The sequence below is a fragment of the Pelophylax lessonae genome (assembly GCF_965119305.1).
Source record: "Pelophylax lessonae genome assembly, chromosome: 9".
Lineage (NCBI taxonomy): Eukaryota > Metazoa > Chordata > Amphibia > Anura > Ranidae > Pelophylax > Pelophylax lessonae.
In genome coordinates this window covers 177,084,307-177,103,877 of record NC_138776.1, presented here as the reverse complement: position 1 = coordinate 177,103,877, position 19,571 = coordinate 177,084,307, and the positions used below count along the sequence as shown (strand labels likewise).

At 43.2% G+C, this 19,571-nt stretch overlaps 1 protein-coding gene across 4 annotated transcripts in view; it reads right to left on the bottom strand.

Moving 5' to 3' along the window:
- ADK (adenosine kinase) overlaps window positions 1-19,571 on the bottom strand; it is a 320,703-nt gene that overhangs the window by 166,110 nt on the left and 135,022 nt on the right. For all 4 annotated transcript variants that reach the window (XM_082268425.1, XM_082268428.1, XM_082268426.1 and 1 more), the window contains exon 4: window positions 8,113-8,191. In XM_082268425.1, coding sequence (XP_082124551.1) covers window positions 8,113-8,191 — 79 coding nt within the window. The remainder of the gene's footprint in view (window positions 1-8,112; window positions 8,192-19,571) is intronic.

Here is a 19,571-nt window from a genome sequence, read left to right as displayed (position 1 = left end):
GATACAGAGCGCAAAGCTGCTTATCATGCTGCGATCAGAAAAGTAAGAGGAAGTACAGCCATTGCCACTAGAGGCCCACCATCACATCACTGTTCCCCAGGCTACAAGAAAATGGCCGCCGCATTGCCTTAAATGGGAAACTCCAAAAACAAGGCCACTTGACTACATAAACATGGCCGCCGAGGCTGTATACAGCCATCCACTACAAAATGGCAGCATCTTGCCACCAATGGACCTATACAGGTATTTGTAGTCCACAAGGGGGGGTTCCTCACAGGGACCCCCCCACGCAGCCATTCGCCGCAGGAGCATCAAAAAAAAGAGCCGCCTCCCTCCATCCCATCACCATAACACCTCACAACAGCCCATGAGAGGGGGAACACTACTCACCCCACCTGGAAAATCTAAACGGGCACCACCCCTGACCGTCCACCGCGCCATCTTGGAATGGGAGTGCTAAGGGCCAGAGGTACGCTGCAACTCTGGCTGTGACCAGTATCGCGACCATGGCTATGTGCCCTTGCGAGGTGTTTCACTCGCCAGCCTGCCCCCCATTCAGTGGGGCTATGTCTCAGCCAACCTAGCGCGTAGCTAATAGTTGGGTCGCGCTCACTGGTCAGACTGGAAAGACCGTAAGGATCTAGAATATCCAGTGTGTTACCCAGTCCGCGGATTGTAGTTTTTTTTTTTTTTTTTAAGAAGGGACGAAAAATGAAATTCCATTTAAAAAGGAAAAAAATGCCAGGACCGCAGATGCCAGCAGGGAACCAGGTCATTGCTCCCAACTAGGCAGAAAAAAATGAAGTCCTATAGCAGGAAGTGGAGAGCTCCTATGGAGAGCAGCATAACCCCAGAGTCAAAGATGATATGGAGCGATGTCCGTCAATGAACGAAGAGACATTTTTTTTTTTTTACTAGAAAATTACTTAGAATTCCCAAATATCTTTTTTTTAAAGCAGAGGCCCTACAGAACCAAATGGTAGGTGTTGCAACTTTTTTTGTCAAACTGTATTAGCGCAGAGATTTTCCAAAAGCAATTCTTTGGGAAACAAAACACTTTTTCAATTTAACGCACAAATACACTATATATTGCCCAATTATTTAGTAACATATGAAATATGGTCTTATGCAGAGTACATAGATACCAAACAACATGCTTTAAAATTGCGCACGCCCGTGCAGCTGCAAAAAACGTCGTAAATTTTTAAAAGCCTTTACAGGTTACCACTTTAGATTTACAGAGGAGGTCTACTGCCAGAATTACTGCATTCGATCTGACGTTCGCGGCGATACCTCACATGTATGCTGCAATTGCTGTTTACATACAACACCAGACTGATGCCTGCACTTGCGCGCAAACACGGGGGACAGGGGTGCTTTTTTTTTTATAATTTTGCTTTTTTTTTTTTATAATTTTGCTTTTTTATTTTATTTTGACACCTTCACTTTAATTTTTTTTTTTTTTTTGATATCACAGGGAATTTAAATATCCCCTATGATAGCTATAAGTAATGACAAGTACTGTTTTTTTTAAAATAAAATTGGGGTCTATTAGACTCTAGATCTCTCCTCTGCCCTTAAAGCATCTGACCACATCAAGATTGGGGTGATGAGATGCTTTCCCAATGACACGGTTTAGATCTGGCGAAACCGAAGTCATGAAATGCTTGTAGCTTCCAGTACCTTAGGCCATAGAGATGATTAGAAACATTCTGGTCTTCAATCAGCTCCATGGTCAGCTGACGGAACCACCGCCTGCAGTTTCAGGTTACCCAATGGGACAGGAGAGCCCAGGGAAACCGTGGAAGGCGGCGGGGGTGGGGGGTCCCCTCCCACTGCTTGTAAAAGCAGTCCAGGGGCTAATTATCTGCTAGGATTGCTTTTACATAAAAGCCGACCGCTGGCTGTAAAAAATGATACCAGATTATGCCAAAATCTGCAGGCATCATCCTGGTATGACCACTCAAAGTCCAGCGACGTACCAGTACCTTGCTGGTCCTCGTTAGGCATATATTGTAAGATTCTTTTTTATTTTCATGCAGCCTGTGGGCTGAACCAGGAAAAAAAAAAAAACCTAACAGATTCCTCCATTCACATCGATCGACGTGGATCAAGAAATCTGTCAGAAAGTGTGTGGTATGCCCACCATTTTTAGGAAAAATCCACTTCTTCCTGACGCTTTGTATAGCACATAAGCATTCAGCAGAGCCAATTACAAAATACACTGTATATTGTATAAGTATACAGACACTTTCTTGTACCAGCGTCTGGCCTTACGGGCAAGTATGGCGCCATCATCTGGTCGTTGGAAGTCCACCCATCCCACGTTAAGGTTGTTTTCGTGGACACAGAGGGGCTTCTCAACATCAGTCCCTGTTGCAATTTGGACTGTCGTATCTGCATGAATGGAGGACAGAACGAACATTCCGTGTGTCCCTCCACTTCACTGCAAGCAATTACACTTCAAGCAGACTCTCTCCCCCCGTCTAAGTCGGGTATCTACAAGCTATTGGGAGAAGCCCAGGCGATTAGGTCACACAGTGCCACATGCGCCAATTCCAGAATCAAAAAGGTTCTTTTTACACAAGTCGTATGCTTGTGTAACAATTGTCCACGTATAAATTGTACCCCTTCCTGAATAACGGTGACACCAAGTCCCAAACAATCTTGCTGCTGCTCCCCATGTAGTCTGGGCAGTTGGGGGGCTCCACATTGCTATATTTTCCCTCGTAAATCCGGAAACTACATGTAAATAGCCCGTTGCCCTGTCACAGAGCTTTTACATCTTGACCCCATATCTGGCATGAGAAACTGTTTGGAAGCAAGGCGGTCAGAAAGTGTAATCAGGGACTCAACGCAGACAGCTTGTTGGGGAGTATACAAGGCTGAAAACTTTGAGTTGAAGTGATTTACGAGGGGCCGAATTTTGTGGAGCCGGTCGTCATATCCAGGGACCCCCAGAGAACAGAGTTCATTGTCACTGGAGTGCATGAACCACAAGATTTGCTCGTATCTAGTCCTGGCCATGGCAGCAGAGAACACGGGCATATGAGGAATCAGGTCAGTGAACCAATATGACCGCAACTCATTCTTTTAAGTTATGCCCATGGGAAGGGATAGGCCCAGAAAGGTTGTAAATTAGGAAACGGTGATATATTTCCATGGAAATTCTCTGGCAAGGGTCAAATTTGGATTTGAGGCGATGAATTGACCGGCATATAAATTGCTTTGGTCCACAAGAGATCTGTACAGATCTTCTGTGAAAAACAGTTCATAAAAACCAAGGGGAGAAAAATCGTCTGTTTTCATCTAGATTCCGGGATAGACAGTGAATGGGGGCGGGGGGCGGGGAGTATGGGTGCTCCAGAAGCGGTGGGCTCCCAATCCGGATTTTCAACCGCATCAGGAAGGACACTATGGGCTCTACAGGCCTGTCTTCGAATTATTGGTGACTGCGGGGCACTACTTGTGCTAGCTAGCCACCGCACCAGCTTGAACTGAACTTATGGGATTCGCCATGTCACTAAGTGTTACTGCAGTGCTGGTTTGACTACGACCAGAATGTACTAGGCAGCTGGTACTTGCCAGTTCACCAGAAGGTTGAGTGGCACTAGTACCGACACTCTGCAGCATATGAGAACCCTGCGATTGTTGCATCTCAGGGACAGAAGAACGGGGATTGGGTACGCCTGACCTTAGCAAGGACCACTGCTCCATCAGCGCTATCGGTCAGGGTGCCGCTGCTCTCTACAGGTTCAAATACTGAGACCGAATCTGACAGTGAGGCTTCCCTATCGCGCTCATCGGTCATGCTTAGCATCGTATAGGCCCCCTTACTAATACTGCGGTTTAGTGTGCTGTGTATTGGAAGTGACAGTATTTTGCTGATACTGCACTTCTTTGGGGATGGGAGTAGGGGCTAAACGCAGGTGCTGGCAGGTGTTGGGGCTGATCATGCTAACGCTGCGCTTTTGCGAACACTAAAAAAAAACTATTGGGGAGGCTAGCATAGTTCGGATCAGATCAAAAGATTATGATCTGTTCAGACACTATACTAGTAATGGAGGTGTTTAGGGTGTGAGACACTGACAACGGGTTGAAATTTATTTCTAAATGTGGTGGGCATTCTGACGCTGTCCTGTATTGACGCTAACACTAATTGATGTCACTTGTGACATCAATATAGTGATCAGAAAAAAGGGCAATTAAGGGGTTAAATCTTTATTAGGGGGATGTATGGCGGGTACCCTAAACCTATTTGGGACTGCCTCTAACTACCACTAACCGTCTCACACTAACTGAAGTCACAAGTGACACTAACTCAGTGATCAGTAAATTATCTGTATATAGTGACACTGACAGTAAGTGAAAGTGTTAACTTGGGGGTGCTCAGGGTGTTAAATTTGTGCCTATGTGTACTGGTGTCAGTGTAGTGCTTGTGTACTCACCGTCTGATGCTCTCTTCTCACGTTTGAACCTAAATGGGCTTGTCAGGTTTATTTGGGGAGGTTAAATTTAAAAATAGAAATGAAATGTTATATTTTGTTCTGTGTAGAAATATGAAGCAATGACATCCATTTCTGTTAGGTTACTGAAAGGTTAAATCTCTTTAACAAAAAGTGCCTATTCAACAGGTTTACCCCAGACATGCTGTGTTGACCTAAGGTAGGCATGTCCAAAGTCCGGCCCGCGGGCCAAATGCGGCCCCCGGCTGCTTTAAAACGGCCCCACAGGTAATTTGGAAAAATACATCGGCATCATTCATGACTTTTTTTGCTGCCATCATTAATCATCATCGGTGGGTTCATATAGTGCTTATATGTGGTTAACCCTTGTGTGACTGATTAGGGAGCACGCATGCTCTGGATTGAGATGAATACATTGTAAAATCTCAGTTAACGTCAGTTGGTCTAAATCCGTTATCAATATATTTGAACACAACATGTATACTTGATGTTATGTTCTTGTTCATATTTTATTTTTACTTAAAAGTTGACAGACAACCTTTATTACCAATAATATGTAATGTATTTTACAATGTTCCTGACATATATTTCAGCTTCCTGGATTTTTTTTTTTTTTCATCTAGCCTTCAGATATGAAAGGCAGAGCGATTTAACATCCGTTTAGATTTGTCATCCATGTGATGAAAGGAAAAGTATGCCGTTTGCAATAAACTTTGCATAAAATAGTTAGTTTGTATTTAATTTGAATGGTCCAAAGAATGTCAGGTAAAATGGTCGGCCCTCACGCATGTTCACTTCATCAAATCTGGCCCTCTTTGAAAAAAGTTTGGACACCCCTGACTAAGGTAATAAATAAATAGCCTGTTGATTGTCTTTAGATAAAGTCTAAGACGCTATACAAAGGTAATCTTATCTGTGTGAGAATCATAAACCTTAGTCAGTATTTTCTATGCTTGAACCCATTTAAAAATAAGATTTACAGTTACATTATAATCTTATATGTAACATAATATTAACAATGAAATATATATATATATATAACATACATAGATATATAGAAAACCGTTATATATTATAATTGTTTCATTCTTGCTAACTGATTTTGATGACTCATCATTACATGTCAAGAAAGATAGACTTCATGTTAATCCTTTGTAAGTAAGAAAGCATCATAAAATTTTGTTTAACCTTGCTAGGCTCTAGGAAGTCTGAGATGGTAAGCTCTTTGTCAATATAAAGGTTCAACGTTTATTTGTAGGCAAATAATGTTGTCATACTGAACCTAAGAGCAACACAATATTGCCATCTCTGGTGACTGACTACTACTAATTGAAGTCTTAGGTTAAAAAGTAATTTCCAATATATATATATACATATATATATCTATATCTATATATAGATATATATATTAAATAAGATATATTAAATATTAAAACGGTGTTACCAGATTTAATCTTTATTTAGATACATGGTGGATATTAAATGGACATGTAATAGATGAGAGCATGGATACTTTTTATGTTATTTTATGATACTCTTAAATATGGAGATATCATTTAATTCAATATTCTGGTCAACCAAGAGGTGTCACCCAATGACATCACCAGTTAATGAATAAGATGTGCCAGCCAATGGGGATAATGTCACTCCTTCTGGGTTTAACTTATGGTAATTTTAATAATCCGTTGTTCTATACCATATAGAAAGGCAATCCCAGATGAGAGAGGGACACATCACACATGACATTTGCCCAACATACATCACACATACAATACACACGCTACTACAGCTATGCATAGACTCATCTATACAGACTCCATTTTGCTCCATCATGTATCTGAAACTTTGAGGGACGCCAAACGAAGCTCCTCCCTACCTGGCCACCATCTTGGAGAGGCAACCATCTTAAGGACTCTGGTAACGACCATTTTAAGCTAGCAGCCATTTTAAATATGGTAAATATGCCTTGCTAATTACTTGATTATTATTCAATATTGGTTTATGTACTTCCTTAAATGTTTTACATTACATATTCAAGGGTAACGAGAGTACAATCCCAGCCGTATAAACCATATGTAGATTTTTCTCTAAAAAGCTGATTTTGTTTTTATAACATTTTTATGAATATCAGATTTAGCGCATATTGGCGTATTAGTCTCACGTTTTGCATAGCCTATTCTCGCTTCATCTGCAGTGGAGTGACTATCAGGCTGTGCATTGCGCAGACAATTGTGGTCTGACTATATAGAACATTCATTTATGGTTTATACTATACCTGGAGAAAAATGTAATCTTGCTTTATTTTAACTTTCATTATTGAGCTACACATCACATTGCATTTATTGTTTGAAGTTCATATTTTTGTAAAGTTATCTTTTTGTGTCATTTCAAGTTTGATCATTTATCGTGATTACATGTCTCGTGAATAAATATTTTATATATTCCATACTGTAGACTGTTTTCACTAAGATTGGTATATGCTTTTAAAAAGGAATCAATAAAAAGAATTCGCTACATATTGATTTGTGGAAATAAGTTGAGATTCTCCTTCCGCACAGATCTTTGCTTATTGACATAAATAGACACCGTTATATTCAGAGCAGTATAAACATTCTGACAGGCTCCAGGGGAGAAGATTGCATAATTTCCTGTGCCTGTGTTTACATTGCACAGGCATAGGACGTTCTCCAATTGGTTGGAACTGATCACCAGGTCCAGGCCAAAAATTATTGGCCTGGACCTGATGACTGATCGGTTCTAAACCGAATAAGCATATTGCGGGAACAGTGGGCGCACATGCGTCCGACGTACAGACACATTGGTTTGCCCAACCGAGCCACCAGTAAATCTGTGGAAGGTGGTCGGCAACTGGGTAATTCTATGTATAATAAATCAGTCTACCTTGATTAGGTCAGAGGAGGTTTGTTATTAAAGATTAAATACAAGATTTTCATTCCTTATAAAAACTGTCTTCACAAATCAAAAGGGACTTTGCTTACTATCAACAATGTGTTTTTTGTGCTGCTGGCTATGCTTTAGTTGCAATCTTACTCTTCCAGTCCCATATCCTACCCTCACTGATGTAATCTTCGAGTATGGTGAAGGTTAATAAAGGCAAGGGACCGGTCATATGCACTCAAAAGTGCCAAGTATGCACGCCCGACTTCCATTCATAGTTTTTCATGAAAGCTAGAAAAGCTTATTCTATGAATAAAGGAAGTGGGCGGACAGGGCATATGTAGTCAGCACTCTTGATGAGTGCATATAACAGGTCCCTCGGCTCTATTAATTCCCAGATGCAGAAGATTACAGCACTGGCGGTATGGGGAATTGGAGGAGGAAGATTTCAATTAAAGCAAGTGCGAGCAGCACAAGGGACAATTCACATGGCTAGTAGTGCTCCTCATACTGATTTTGCACTGATGGAACCTAATTTGGAACCATTTTAAACTACGCTGCTTTTCATATCTGGTTTAGACGGATTGAGAGAAAAAAAAACAAAAAAAAAAAAAAACAAAAGCAGATTTTAAAATAAGGTAACATCGCACATTATTTGGGTGTCTTTAAATAAGCCCCTGTGTATTTAACATTGCAATGGAAATATTGCAAGCCTCTATAAAAATGCAGCCACACAGCAGCAACTAACCTGAGCCACTTTTACGGAATTTTGAGTGGAGCCACCAGCATGATAATCGACATTGAACCTTTTCACCAGCTCATCAAACCTGCAAAACACAAGATGTGGGTCAATAAGTAAGTTCCTGTGAGAGGAATTCAGAGCTAAAAATGTAAATCTGTAGTGTTGGGATGTGGGTCAGCAGGATACACTGTGCTCATTAGTTTCTTTACAAGGTGTGAGCTGAGAAAAACCAAGGTTAGACATGCATAAAGAGACCAGGGAAGGCACGACCTGCACATAAACTATGCTGGCACAGAGACAAGACTGAAAAAACAAGGATGAGTGTAGTGCGATTTTTTTTTTGGACTACAGTATGCTTATTTATAGATGCACACACCGACCTGCCATTTCAGCCAAATACTTCATATAAGAGAAACAAGAAGCAGAACCCACTGAAAGCATTAGAGGTTCGCATTTTGTAATATGATGCAAAATTTTGTTGTGTCATATTTATGTTACATGGGGACTACCTTGGACATCTTTTCTTTTGGTTCTATATATATATGTATATATATATATATACATATATATATATATATATATATATACACACATACATATACACACACATACTACTAGTACTTACTGGGCAGCCTTTGTTCCCTACCAAGTTTCTGTTATGGCTTGTATATTTTTGCATAATAGGCCTAAAACATAACTTGGATCCAAAGGTTTCTATTTTGCTTAAATAATGGTTAATAAATGCTTCAGGTATAGAAGATATGTGGAAGAATACCACGCTAATTCTAATGTACAAAGCTGCTCGCACTACAATAGACAAAACATTGCGATAGTATATGTAAAGTGCAGCGCTAAATAGGACCAGTAACTATAAAAATCTATCCAAACAATGTATATCTTATAAACTATAAAAGTGCAAAAGTGCCAATGGTCAAAATAAACAATGGTGGTAATAAATTCCATGTTATAACTGTAAAAGTCCACAAAGAAGAAGAAGGATCGCGGTGCAAACAGTGATACAAATTAAATCGTACCACCGTCTGTGCTTCGATCTAACCCCAGATGATTTCTGAGGATGAAACAGAGTGGATTTTCTGGCTATTCAGGCCATTGCATTCCATTATTTCAGGTTTGATTTTATTAGAGGTGCTTGTACCTGGGATGTAAGGTGTTTTTACTTTTTAAATAAAACCTAAAGTTACAGTTTTACACTATGCTGAGGCTTCTTTTATCCCTATGGTCCAAGGCATTGTAGGATACAACATTGTGAAGGGCGGTCCCATCATGAAGCTACGAACGGAGACATTCAGAACTGCTTTCTGAACACCATCTATGGTTCCATTCAAGTGTTGTTGACTCGTGCGATGATATCCAAGTCCATATTCTCTGGTAAGTGGAATATCACCATTGGGTGGTGGACTGACATATTCGTGAAACACAGACGGTGGTACGATTAATTTTTAGCACTGTGTTTGCACCAGGATTCTTATTCTCTCTTTGTGAACTTTTACAGTTATAACATGGACTTTATCATCACCATTGTTTATTTTTACCACTGCCACTTTTGCGCTTTATAGTTTATAAGATACACATCGTTTGGATATATGTAAAATTTACTGGTCCTATTGTTTAGTGCTGCACTTTCACTTTACAGGTACAGAAGATATCAGGCCAGAAAGCCACTATTTGGCTGTGAGATCAGACTGACTTAAGCTGGCCACACAAGGATTAGTTTTGTTGAATGAAAAAAAAAAAAACTGACTTAATTTCCCCATCCACATATTCAATGTGGATCCTCCCTGCAGGGTAATTTTATTCTGAAATTAGTCAGAATACACAAATCAGCGCTACAGCCGATTGCCTGCGCTGCTAATCAAGCGGAAATATACTGACAGGGTAGTCAATTAGAAGTTTATCATTAAATCAACTTCTGACCAACCACAGTGGCCATGCAGATGGCAATTTATCTGGTACCTGCTAAGCTGGATAAAATTTGGATCCATGCATGGGTAGCTTTTAAGTGGTTGTAAACCCTCACATATACCCAGTGAATTGAATAGCCTCAGATGATACACAGATGAAACAAACACAAATGTTTTACTTGTTTAACTGCAGCCTTCTCCTCTCCTTACATCCTTTCAAAGTGCTAATTTGTGATAAAATTCATCTGCATCTGTGAGTAGTACAGAGGAGGGGGTGGAGAACTACAGTTACACTGTGTGAGAGCTTACTGGAAGAAAAAGACACATCCCCCCCCCCCGCATAGGCAGAGGAACAAAGGCATATTCTGAATAGACAAGCTGTGTGCTCATCTCCCTCCACAAAGACAAATTTTAGCTCATGTTATCTCACGTGTGGGGAAAGTTTGTCAGAAATGGCACATGCTGATTACAGAGTGACAAAAGAGCAGAGAGAAACTAAACTTAGCACTTTGGAGAGAGACAAGTAAACACAACAGAAATATATGTGCTTGGTTCAAATTTCTTGATTGGGGTTAACAACCACTTTAAAAAAGGTAAACATAAGACCATTCACCGACAAGTAACTAGGTGTTAAGAGCCAATATATGAAGTCTGGTGGGAAATACCTCAGCAATCCAAAATGATAACAAAAAAAATTAAAAAAAGTTACGTGTATACATCCAAATTTCTATAGGTTTTAATTCTATACTTAAAATAGTGGTCCCTTACAAGTCACAGAAGTTTTGCTGGGGTAAATTTTGGATTAAGGTTATACAAATTCTTTTGGTTTGAATGTGCATCTGAAAAGAGGTGAGTGAGCATCACAGCGTGAATCTATTCTAACATATGACAACTCAGCAGGCGGCGTAGATCAGATGAATGTGCCATATGAAATGCGTTATCATTTGATGTATAAAAACATGCTATTATTTCCATAGCAACCTTGCCTCTGGCATCTCTAACAAAAGACTGGAAAATATAGGAGATATTTTCAGGTTTCAGAATTATAGTAAGAGTTATGTAGAGATAGTGACTCCATCTACAGAACATATCCTAAAAATGTATATAAATTTTAGGGCAGGACAACTCCCCCAAAGTCAAGGGTTTAGGACCCCCCAAAAAATTGGATTTTTGACTTACCGTAAAATCCATCTCTGAGTTTCATTGACAGGCAACTCCTGATCTTCTAAACCATTGGGTTAAACTGTCCCCTACAGGAGTATTACACTAGGCAGAAAAAAAGTTTGGTTACGTCTACGGGCATTCCCAGGGGGGTATAGGCTCTCTCTCTGCTATAGGTACTCAGTTTTGTTACAACCAGTGTCAGAAGAATTACAACTCTACAGAGGGGTGAGTGTTGTGTCCGGCAATAAATAACAGTTAACAACAGTGAAAACGAAATTCCCAAGGCCAACTATATCCAAACAAAGGGGCAGAAGCTCTAATGCATGATGTCGTGCGTGCCGACGTCAGAGTAGGCGGACCGCCGCTCGAACCCCATGGCAAGAAGTAGAATTCTCAACCCTTTGACAGAACAGATGCAGTATCCTATACCGCTGGGGTATTTTGGCTTGCCTTAAAAAGGGAAAAAAGATGGCCGTACAGCGGTTCTGAGATTCCCAGAAGACCTATGTGAATTTTGTAGCAAGTTGAATTTACCACTTACATCCTTGCTGGGATTTGAAGAGCTAGTGGATGTACCAATGATTCAGAGGGAGGGGCGGTGGTCTTTGGTAGGAGGGAGAGAGCAGGAGGGGGCGAGTAGGTGGATGGGGGTTGGAGGGGATATTGGGTCATTCTGCACGGAGTGTGGTGTGGGTTGGCTCCTGTGTCCCTCCCCCCTTCTTAACTCCCGGGGATTGTCTATGGAGCTACTAAAGTGTGGGTGGTTGCAGTCATCCCTAAATAATAGAGCAAGATTGTCTGGTTCCTCAAACCAAGAAGATGGGATTGTGTAGGCAAAAGATTGTTTAAAAGGAAATATATTTATTTTCATGAATAAAACAAAACAAAGTCAAAGTCAAACAATAGTCTTGTAACAAAAGCAATTGCGGTGAGACCGCTAGTTCACATATTACTTGGGTAAAACCGGTGATTCCGTTGTTTTGACTGTGAAGACATCCGGAAGGGATGTGAGTGCAAACAGACGGTTCCGACATGTTTCGGCTATAGAAGTATTAAGTATAAGGAGTGGAGAGGCAGGGTTCTGGTTCCCCCACTGCACCCCCTTATTGCAGCGAGACCCAAATACTGGTATCGGCTTTGAATTATTTGATATTGTTCAACGTAGTCTAGAGGTTTAAAAATACGATGGTATTTAGGTACAATTCAGGATAGTGAGTTGCCGGGTTGGTTCACCCCTAGCACCGTTGTTGGCTTGGATAGCCACATATAGGATTCAAAAGGGTATCAAAGCAGTACTGGCTGCATGTCCTTGGGTATACAGTAGCTTGAACCTGGTGACTTTAAGGCTCCCTGTGTTTATGGTGGTTGCTTTCCAATGTTGCCTGGTGGCTAGTGGGAACCGCCGTCTCAGAATCCTAAATTTGCGCCAATCCAGATGGGACACTCTCTCTCCTCAGACAAGAGGAGAATTCTCCTCTTGTCACCAGGCAACATTCTACACATTTCCCATGATGCTCAACAAGAATGCAGAGTGCATGAGCATCATGGGAAATGTAGTTACAAAACATCTGGGGTGCCAAGGTTCGCCATGACTGGCCTAGGCTATAAGAATATTGACAAGACCCTGAAGTTGAACTGCAGCATGGTGGCCAAGACCATACAGCGGTTTAACAGGACAGGTACCACTCAAAACAGGCCTTTCCATGGTCGACCAAAGAGTTTGAGTGCACGTGATCAGCGTCATATCCAGAGGTTGTTTTTGGGAAATAGATGTATGAGTGCTGTCAGCATTGCTGCAGAGGTTAAAGGGGTGGGGGGGGTCAAGCTGTCAGTGCTCAGACCATACGCTGCACACTGCATCAGACTGGTCTGCATGGCTGTCGTCCCAGAAGGAAGCCCCTTCTAAAGATGATGCACAAGAAAGCCAGCAAACAGTTTGGTGAAGACAAGTAGACTAAGGACATGGATTACTGAAACCATGTCCTGTGGTCTGATGAGACCAAGATCAACTTATTTCGTTCAGAGGTGTCAAGCGTGTGTGGCGGCAACCAGGTGAGTACAAAGACAAGTGTGTCTTGCCTACATTCAAGCATGGTGGTGGGACTGTCATAGTTTGGGGCTGCATGAGTGCTGCCGGCACTGGGGAGCTACAGTTCATTGAATGAACCATGAATGCAAACATGTACTGTGACATACTGAAGCAGAGGATGATCCCCCGCCCTTCGGAGACTGGGCCACAGGGCAGTATTCCAACATGATAACAAACCCCAAACACAGCTCAAAGAGACCACTGCATTGCTAAAGAAGTTGAGGGTAAAGGTGATGGACTAGCCAATCATGTCTCCAGACCTAAACCCTATTGAGCATCCTCAAACTGAAAGTGGAGGACCGCAAGGTCTCCAACATCCACCATCTCCGTGATGTCGTCATGGTGGAGTGGAAGAGGACTCCAGTGGCAACCTGTCAAGCTCTGGTGAACTCCATGCCCAAGAGGATTAAGGCAGTGCTGGAAAATAATGGTGGCCACACAAAATATAGACACTTTGGGCCCTATTTGGACATTTCCACTTAGGGGTGTACTCTCTTTTGTTGCCAGCAGTTTAGACATTAATGGCGGTGTGTTATTTTGAGGGGACAGCAAATTTACACTGTTATACAAGCAGTGCACTGACTACTTTACATTGTAGTAAAGTGTAATTTTTTCAGTGTTGTCACATGAAGAGATATAATAAAATATTTACAAAAATGTGAGGGGTGTACTCACTTTTGTGAGATACTGTATCTGTGTGACAGCAGCCGGCGAATAATGGCCTGGTCGGAAATAAAATCAGACCTACATAAATAAATTCCCTGGACAGGGATGGGGGGACCTTAGGTAGTTCGGACATCACCTGGAATTAAATCCACACAAGGAGACTCAGGACCTAAAAAACCTGAAAAAGGACAAGCTTTGTCCCCCTTTCTGGGTACCCCCAAAAGAATAATTTAGTGGATCCCCTTGACGCTCATGAAGGTCCACGAGGCTGGAAACCAGCGAAGATGTCCCTCCACCCCAAAAATGGGTGAGGGCAGACCTTCATGCTGAAGGGGTCTTGTCTGCAGGTCCAGAGAAGCTAGCTCTAGGCTTACCAGGTCAAGCATGCTTGGAACCTCCTGGGGAAGATTTTAAAGATCTAGTTCCCTTATTCTCCGTCTCAAAATAACAAAATAGTTTTCTATGTACTGAGAAGGACGAAGCTCCTTCCCTTTCCTAGACTATGGCAGGAAGGTACTCTCCCCCCCCCCCCCCCCCCCTTGATACCCTTAATTAGGTTATCCAGGGAAGCCCCAAACTGGCGATTGCCTTGAAGGGGCAGATCAATGAGAGCTTTCTTAGAGGCTTGGTCTGCGGACCAATTCTTAGGCCACAGCACACACCAAATCACCACAGCTGAAACAAAGTTGGGACAGCACAGAACCTGTATCCAAAGCTGCATCACAAATAAACTGCAGCTCATGGACCAACTGGTCCGCTAAATCAACATAAGCAGCGGGAACCTGCTCACCTCCAAAATCCTGGCACAAAAGCTTGGCCCATTCCATTAGGGTCTGAGACACAAGGGCTGAGGCAAAGACTGGCCGCAATGCTGAACCAGCCATAGTAAACATGCTGCGTGCCACAGCCTCCACTTACCTGTCAGCCGAGTCTCCTTAAAGCAGTGGTCCTCAACTCCGGTCCTCAGGGCCCACTAACAGGCCAGATTTTAAGTATTACCTTGGGGAGATGCAGACTAGAGTACTGCAATCACTGAGCAGCAAATTATATCACCTGGGATGCATTTCAGTTATCTTGCAAACCTGGCCTGTTAGTGGGCCCTGAGGACCAGGGTTGAGGACCACTGCATTAAAGGACAGGGATTCTGAACATGGTTGTTTTGTTCAACCTGGAAACAGAGGGTCCACCACTGGTGGACTAGTCCGCTTTTTTTTTTTTTTTAAAAAGGGACTCCTCAAAAGGGAAACATACAGCAAAAGGTTTGGGGACCACAAAGGTTAATTTTGGTTGTTCCCATTCCTTACAGGAAAAGATGTCAAAATAAGGCATACCTATGAAGTGCTAGGTGACTTCTGCGTACCAAATGACACAGCCACGTCTGTGGCTACATAAGCTGCATCCTCCATTTTTAAAGACTCTCACACTGAAGTGATACATGCATTTATCAGTGCTTTTTCATTCGCTGCTGTGACCATGGAGGAATCATCCTCACTATCAGGTGGATCTGGGGGTGTGATATTAAGACAGGGAAGCAGCGAAAGGTGGGGGGGGGGGGGACACTTCCTCCTGGGCCTTTGTCTACACACCACTTCCTCCCGGGACACTAAGGATTGCAGGACCACCATCAGTGCAACCATGGGAAGCTGGGGTTCTGAGGGGTCAGTGGGGGAGATGTGACCCTGAGGCTCCATAAGGAAAGGAAGACCTTGCAGTAAAAAAAAAAAAAACTATCTTTTGACACCAATTAGTGATCCCCCAAGGCTCAGGGTACTTAGCAGAGAGAGAACAGGGACCATCCAAGGACTCACCCTACCGATCAGAGGAGCAACGAGAATTCGGACCCAGCATCACCATGGATGCCATCCCTGTTCATATGTCCCAGGTACAGAGAGGAAACTGAAGTGGAAGAGGAGGAGCTTTGGCATCCCCATGAGGCTTCGGTCGTCTCCAGCGTCTCCCGGACTAAGGAAGAATGGCCCGTGACACCGGGGCACACAAACCTGGCCGCCAGCTAGAGACCAGGCAGACTAAGGGAAAATGGCCGCTATCAGCTACAGATGCTAAAGCATAGCTGTAAGGATCTTTACTGCGCCCTCTGCATTGCTGCACCCTCTGCAAGGCTACCCTGAAGGTAGGACATGCGTTAGGGGAGACCCCGCTGCACACTCTGCACTGGGACCCCTCTGCACTATACCCACACTGCAAACAGTAGGGCATGCACCTAGGGGTCTCCTACACTGGGACTCCTCTAGACTACCAGGGCAGGACGTACACTATCCCAGGACCCTTACAGAGTGGGGATAGCGAAAGAGACCCCAGGGGTTCTCCACTGCATCCTCTGCCCTGGGCCCAGACAAGGGGGAAAGGGAGTGAGGGAAGCCCAGCTCACATAGGGATTTAAGGATGGGAGGAGGGAACCTGCAGGCAGGTCTGACCATCTCTGGAGGTTACCGCGTCCACCCCAAAAAAACGCCAAAAGGGGAGAGGGGGACTGTACTTACCCTTCCATGGTGCGGTAACAATTCAGACAGAATCCACTCGCCAAAGTAGGGGAGCTGTCGGCCAAGGGACATTAGGCTCACGGGCCAACCTCCATCCATGAGGCTATGTTGCGTCTGACCTAAAGTGTAGCTGCGGTCTGCACATGCTCGCTGGCTGGGCTGGGGAGACCACTGAACCTACATTATTAAGCCTGTCACCCAGACCGGTAGTTGACTGTAGTTCTCCCGAGAGAAAAAACAAAGACGTAAGGAACGAGAAAAAATTGCTATGACCAAAGATGCCAGCCGGGAGCCAAGGTCCTTACTCCTGACTAGACATATTAAAAACTAGATTACCTAGAGCAAAGAGGGGGGTTATATACCAATCTGAGGATGGCCCATGGGAGTAGCCATGGGAAGAAACAATTAGGCTTGGTTCATACTGGCACGACTTGTGTGTTTCTACCCTCAGCATTTTCTTTCCATCATATCCGAGTTGCCCATGTAACTAGAGTGTCACACATGTGCATTTTCTTCCCATCATATCTGAGCAGCCCATGTAACTAGAGTGTCACACATGTGACTGTATACACAGTGGTAAATGACAGCCCACTCCCTCCTTCCTCTCCGTTAACCAGCTAAACACAATTGGGTTGGGGGGATACTACATTTTAATTGATGGAGGCTTCACCTTCCTCCTATTCTAAGACACAGGCTGGAAGGGTGTGACGCTGCCCGTGAGCGGCAGAATTCATCCCCACACTATGTAATTGCCATGTAAAAGAAAACAGATGTAATTTCAAATCGATTTGTATGACAACTTAAAACAGTTTATTGATCATTTATTTTTGTTCTGTACCTCATGAACATGTGACCAGTAGCAAGAGTACTAGAAGCTCCTTCTGCCACGGTTTCCCTGAAGACAGGCTAGGAAAGTGCTTAGATTTAGAAACGGTACTTGACTTTATTTTTGTTTATTTTTTTAATAAAATTACAGTGCCATCATCCACATACAGAAAGAGAAGGGATAATGTAAATTAAACCCTGTGTGTTTTGTATCACTTAAAGTACAGGCAAAGCCTGCAGGGTTAGATATTGCACCTGTGCCTCCCGGGTGCACAAAAACAGAGAGACTGAAGGGAAAGCAGGCACATGGTCCGTGTGCAACCATTCGAAGCTGGACTGGATAGTGAATAGGCAACAAAAGTGCAGGGTACAGAACCAGACAGTGCATGGGAGGGGGGGAAAAATCCTCAACTGAAGCCAGTGGAGTGAGATGAGGCAGTGGTGATAAGACTATAGGTGTAAAGAGAAGTGGTGGCAACAGGAACAGACACAGGGCTCAGGCAATGAGGCAGAGGGACATTGACAATAGGGGAGACAAAAGTGTGGAAGAACAGTGATAATATTTTCTGAGTCGGAACAATGGTTGCAGGAAGGCGAAAAATAAACCGCAACATCTAAGGCCAGGGTACAGCTTTCAGCACCAGCCATACCACTGAAAAACAGGGATCAGGGCTGTGTGGGAAATAAGGCAGGGTTTAAAATATTACTGTACAATCAAAGAAAGTACTGTTTGTCCTTTTGCCCCATTCCCCCAGATTGCACCACCCCACCTTTGGATCATGTTTTGATGAATTGGAAAACCAAGATAAAAGTAGCGTTGCTTGCTCCCAAAAGCCTGCCTCCATTATAACAACCAGGTGCTGTCATAGTACAGTAGACATAAAATGACTAGGATATAAATGAAATGTACTAACTTTATGTGACAGTGGGGACACAGAACCATGAAGTAATGGAAGACCAGGAAGTACACAAAACTTTAGGCAGACAGGGGACACTTCCGTAAACATTGGTGAGATAAAGTAGAGCTGGCAGAGAAGAGGGAGAGGAAGGAGATCAAAATGTCAAGAGAACTAAGGCCACAGTGAAGAGGAAAGGACACAGTGAAGAGGCGTAATACTAAAGAAGACAATAGAGTGGGTTAAGAAAATGGGGCGACAAGGGCAAAATTTAAAAGAGCATATGACCAGACAGAGGGAATGAAATAGCGAGGAGAAGAGCAGAGAGGGAGATTTAACATGCTGTCTCAAGGTTTAACACTGAATGTTTTTACGGTTCTTCCATATAGCATATAAAATACCTTTTCTCTTTATGGTAATTAAACATCCATAGCAAGAATTGCACTGCATAAAATGTATCCAATTGATGTATACATGACAAAAACAAAAGATTTAACTTTGGTGATTTAAATAAAAGTATAACTAAAGGCAAAACTTGAAAAAATTTGGATAGATTGCAACGGAATTAGAATGCTTGTCAGTTTTTGTTGCGGTCTGTGTCCCCGTTAGGGCCGGTTCACATTGGTGCGATGCCAGACATTGCATGTGATTTGCATCGCATTTCTGTGCAGATCACATGCAATGTCTGTGTGATGCGAATTCAGCCATACAAACTGTATGGCTGAATTCGCATTGCATTCTGACCAAATTCCTGCAGGACCCTTTTCATGTCCGCAAAAGGAATCGGTGAACACCCAAGCGATCAGATTCCTGTACGAATTCACGGTTCACAATGTGATCTGTGGGTGTCATTAACTTTGTATCGACACCCTCAGCAGTTCACAGAGGGGAGTGTGAACTGCCAGCGATTGCAGCGTGATGTGGAAACCCGCACTGGATTTGCAGGGTTTCCTGCAACGCACCAGTGTGAACCAAACCTTAACCACTTTATAAAGTGGAGTTCCGGCCTCAAAAATGACTTTGGGCTATCCGCTTGCTGACATTAACCTGAAAAATAAATGGATAGTCCCGATTTATTTTTTGTTTACTTACCTTGTTTTTGAAGAAAGTATACTTACCTTCCTTCTACTTTCTCGCTCTGGGGCCGCAGCCCGCGCCGTCACTTCCTTTCCGCAATGACTCCTGGGAGCTGAACGTCATCGCTCCCAGGAATCAATGCGCCTGCACCAGCGCCGCTCATCAGTTCTGGTGCAGGCGCGTCATTCCCTGCTAAACAGCTTCTGGGCATGCCCAGAAGCTGTGCAGGGATGACGCGCCTGCCCCGGAAGGGACGAGCAGGGCCGGTACAGGGCATTCTGGGACGAAGACGACACCGAAGAGGACACCCGAAGAGGATGCCCTG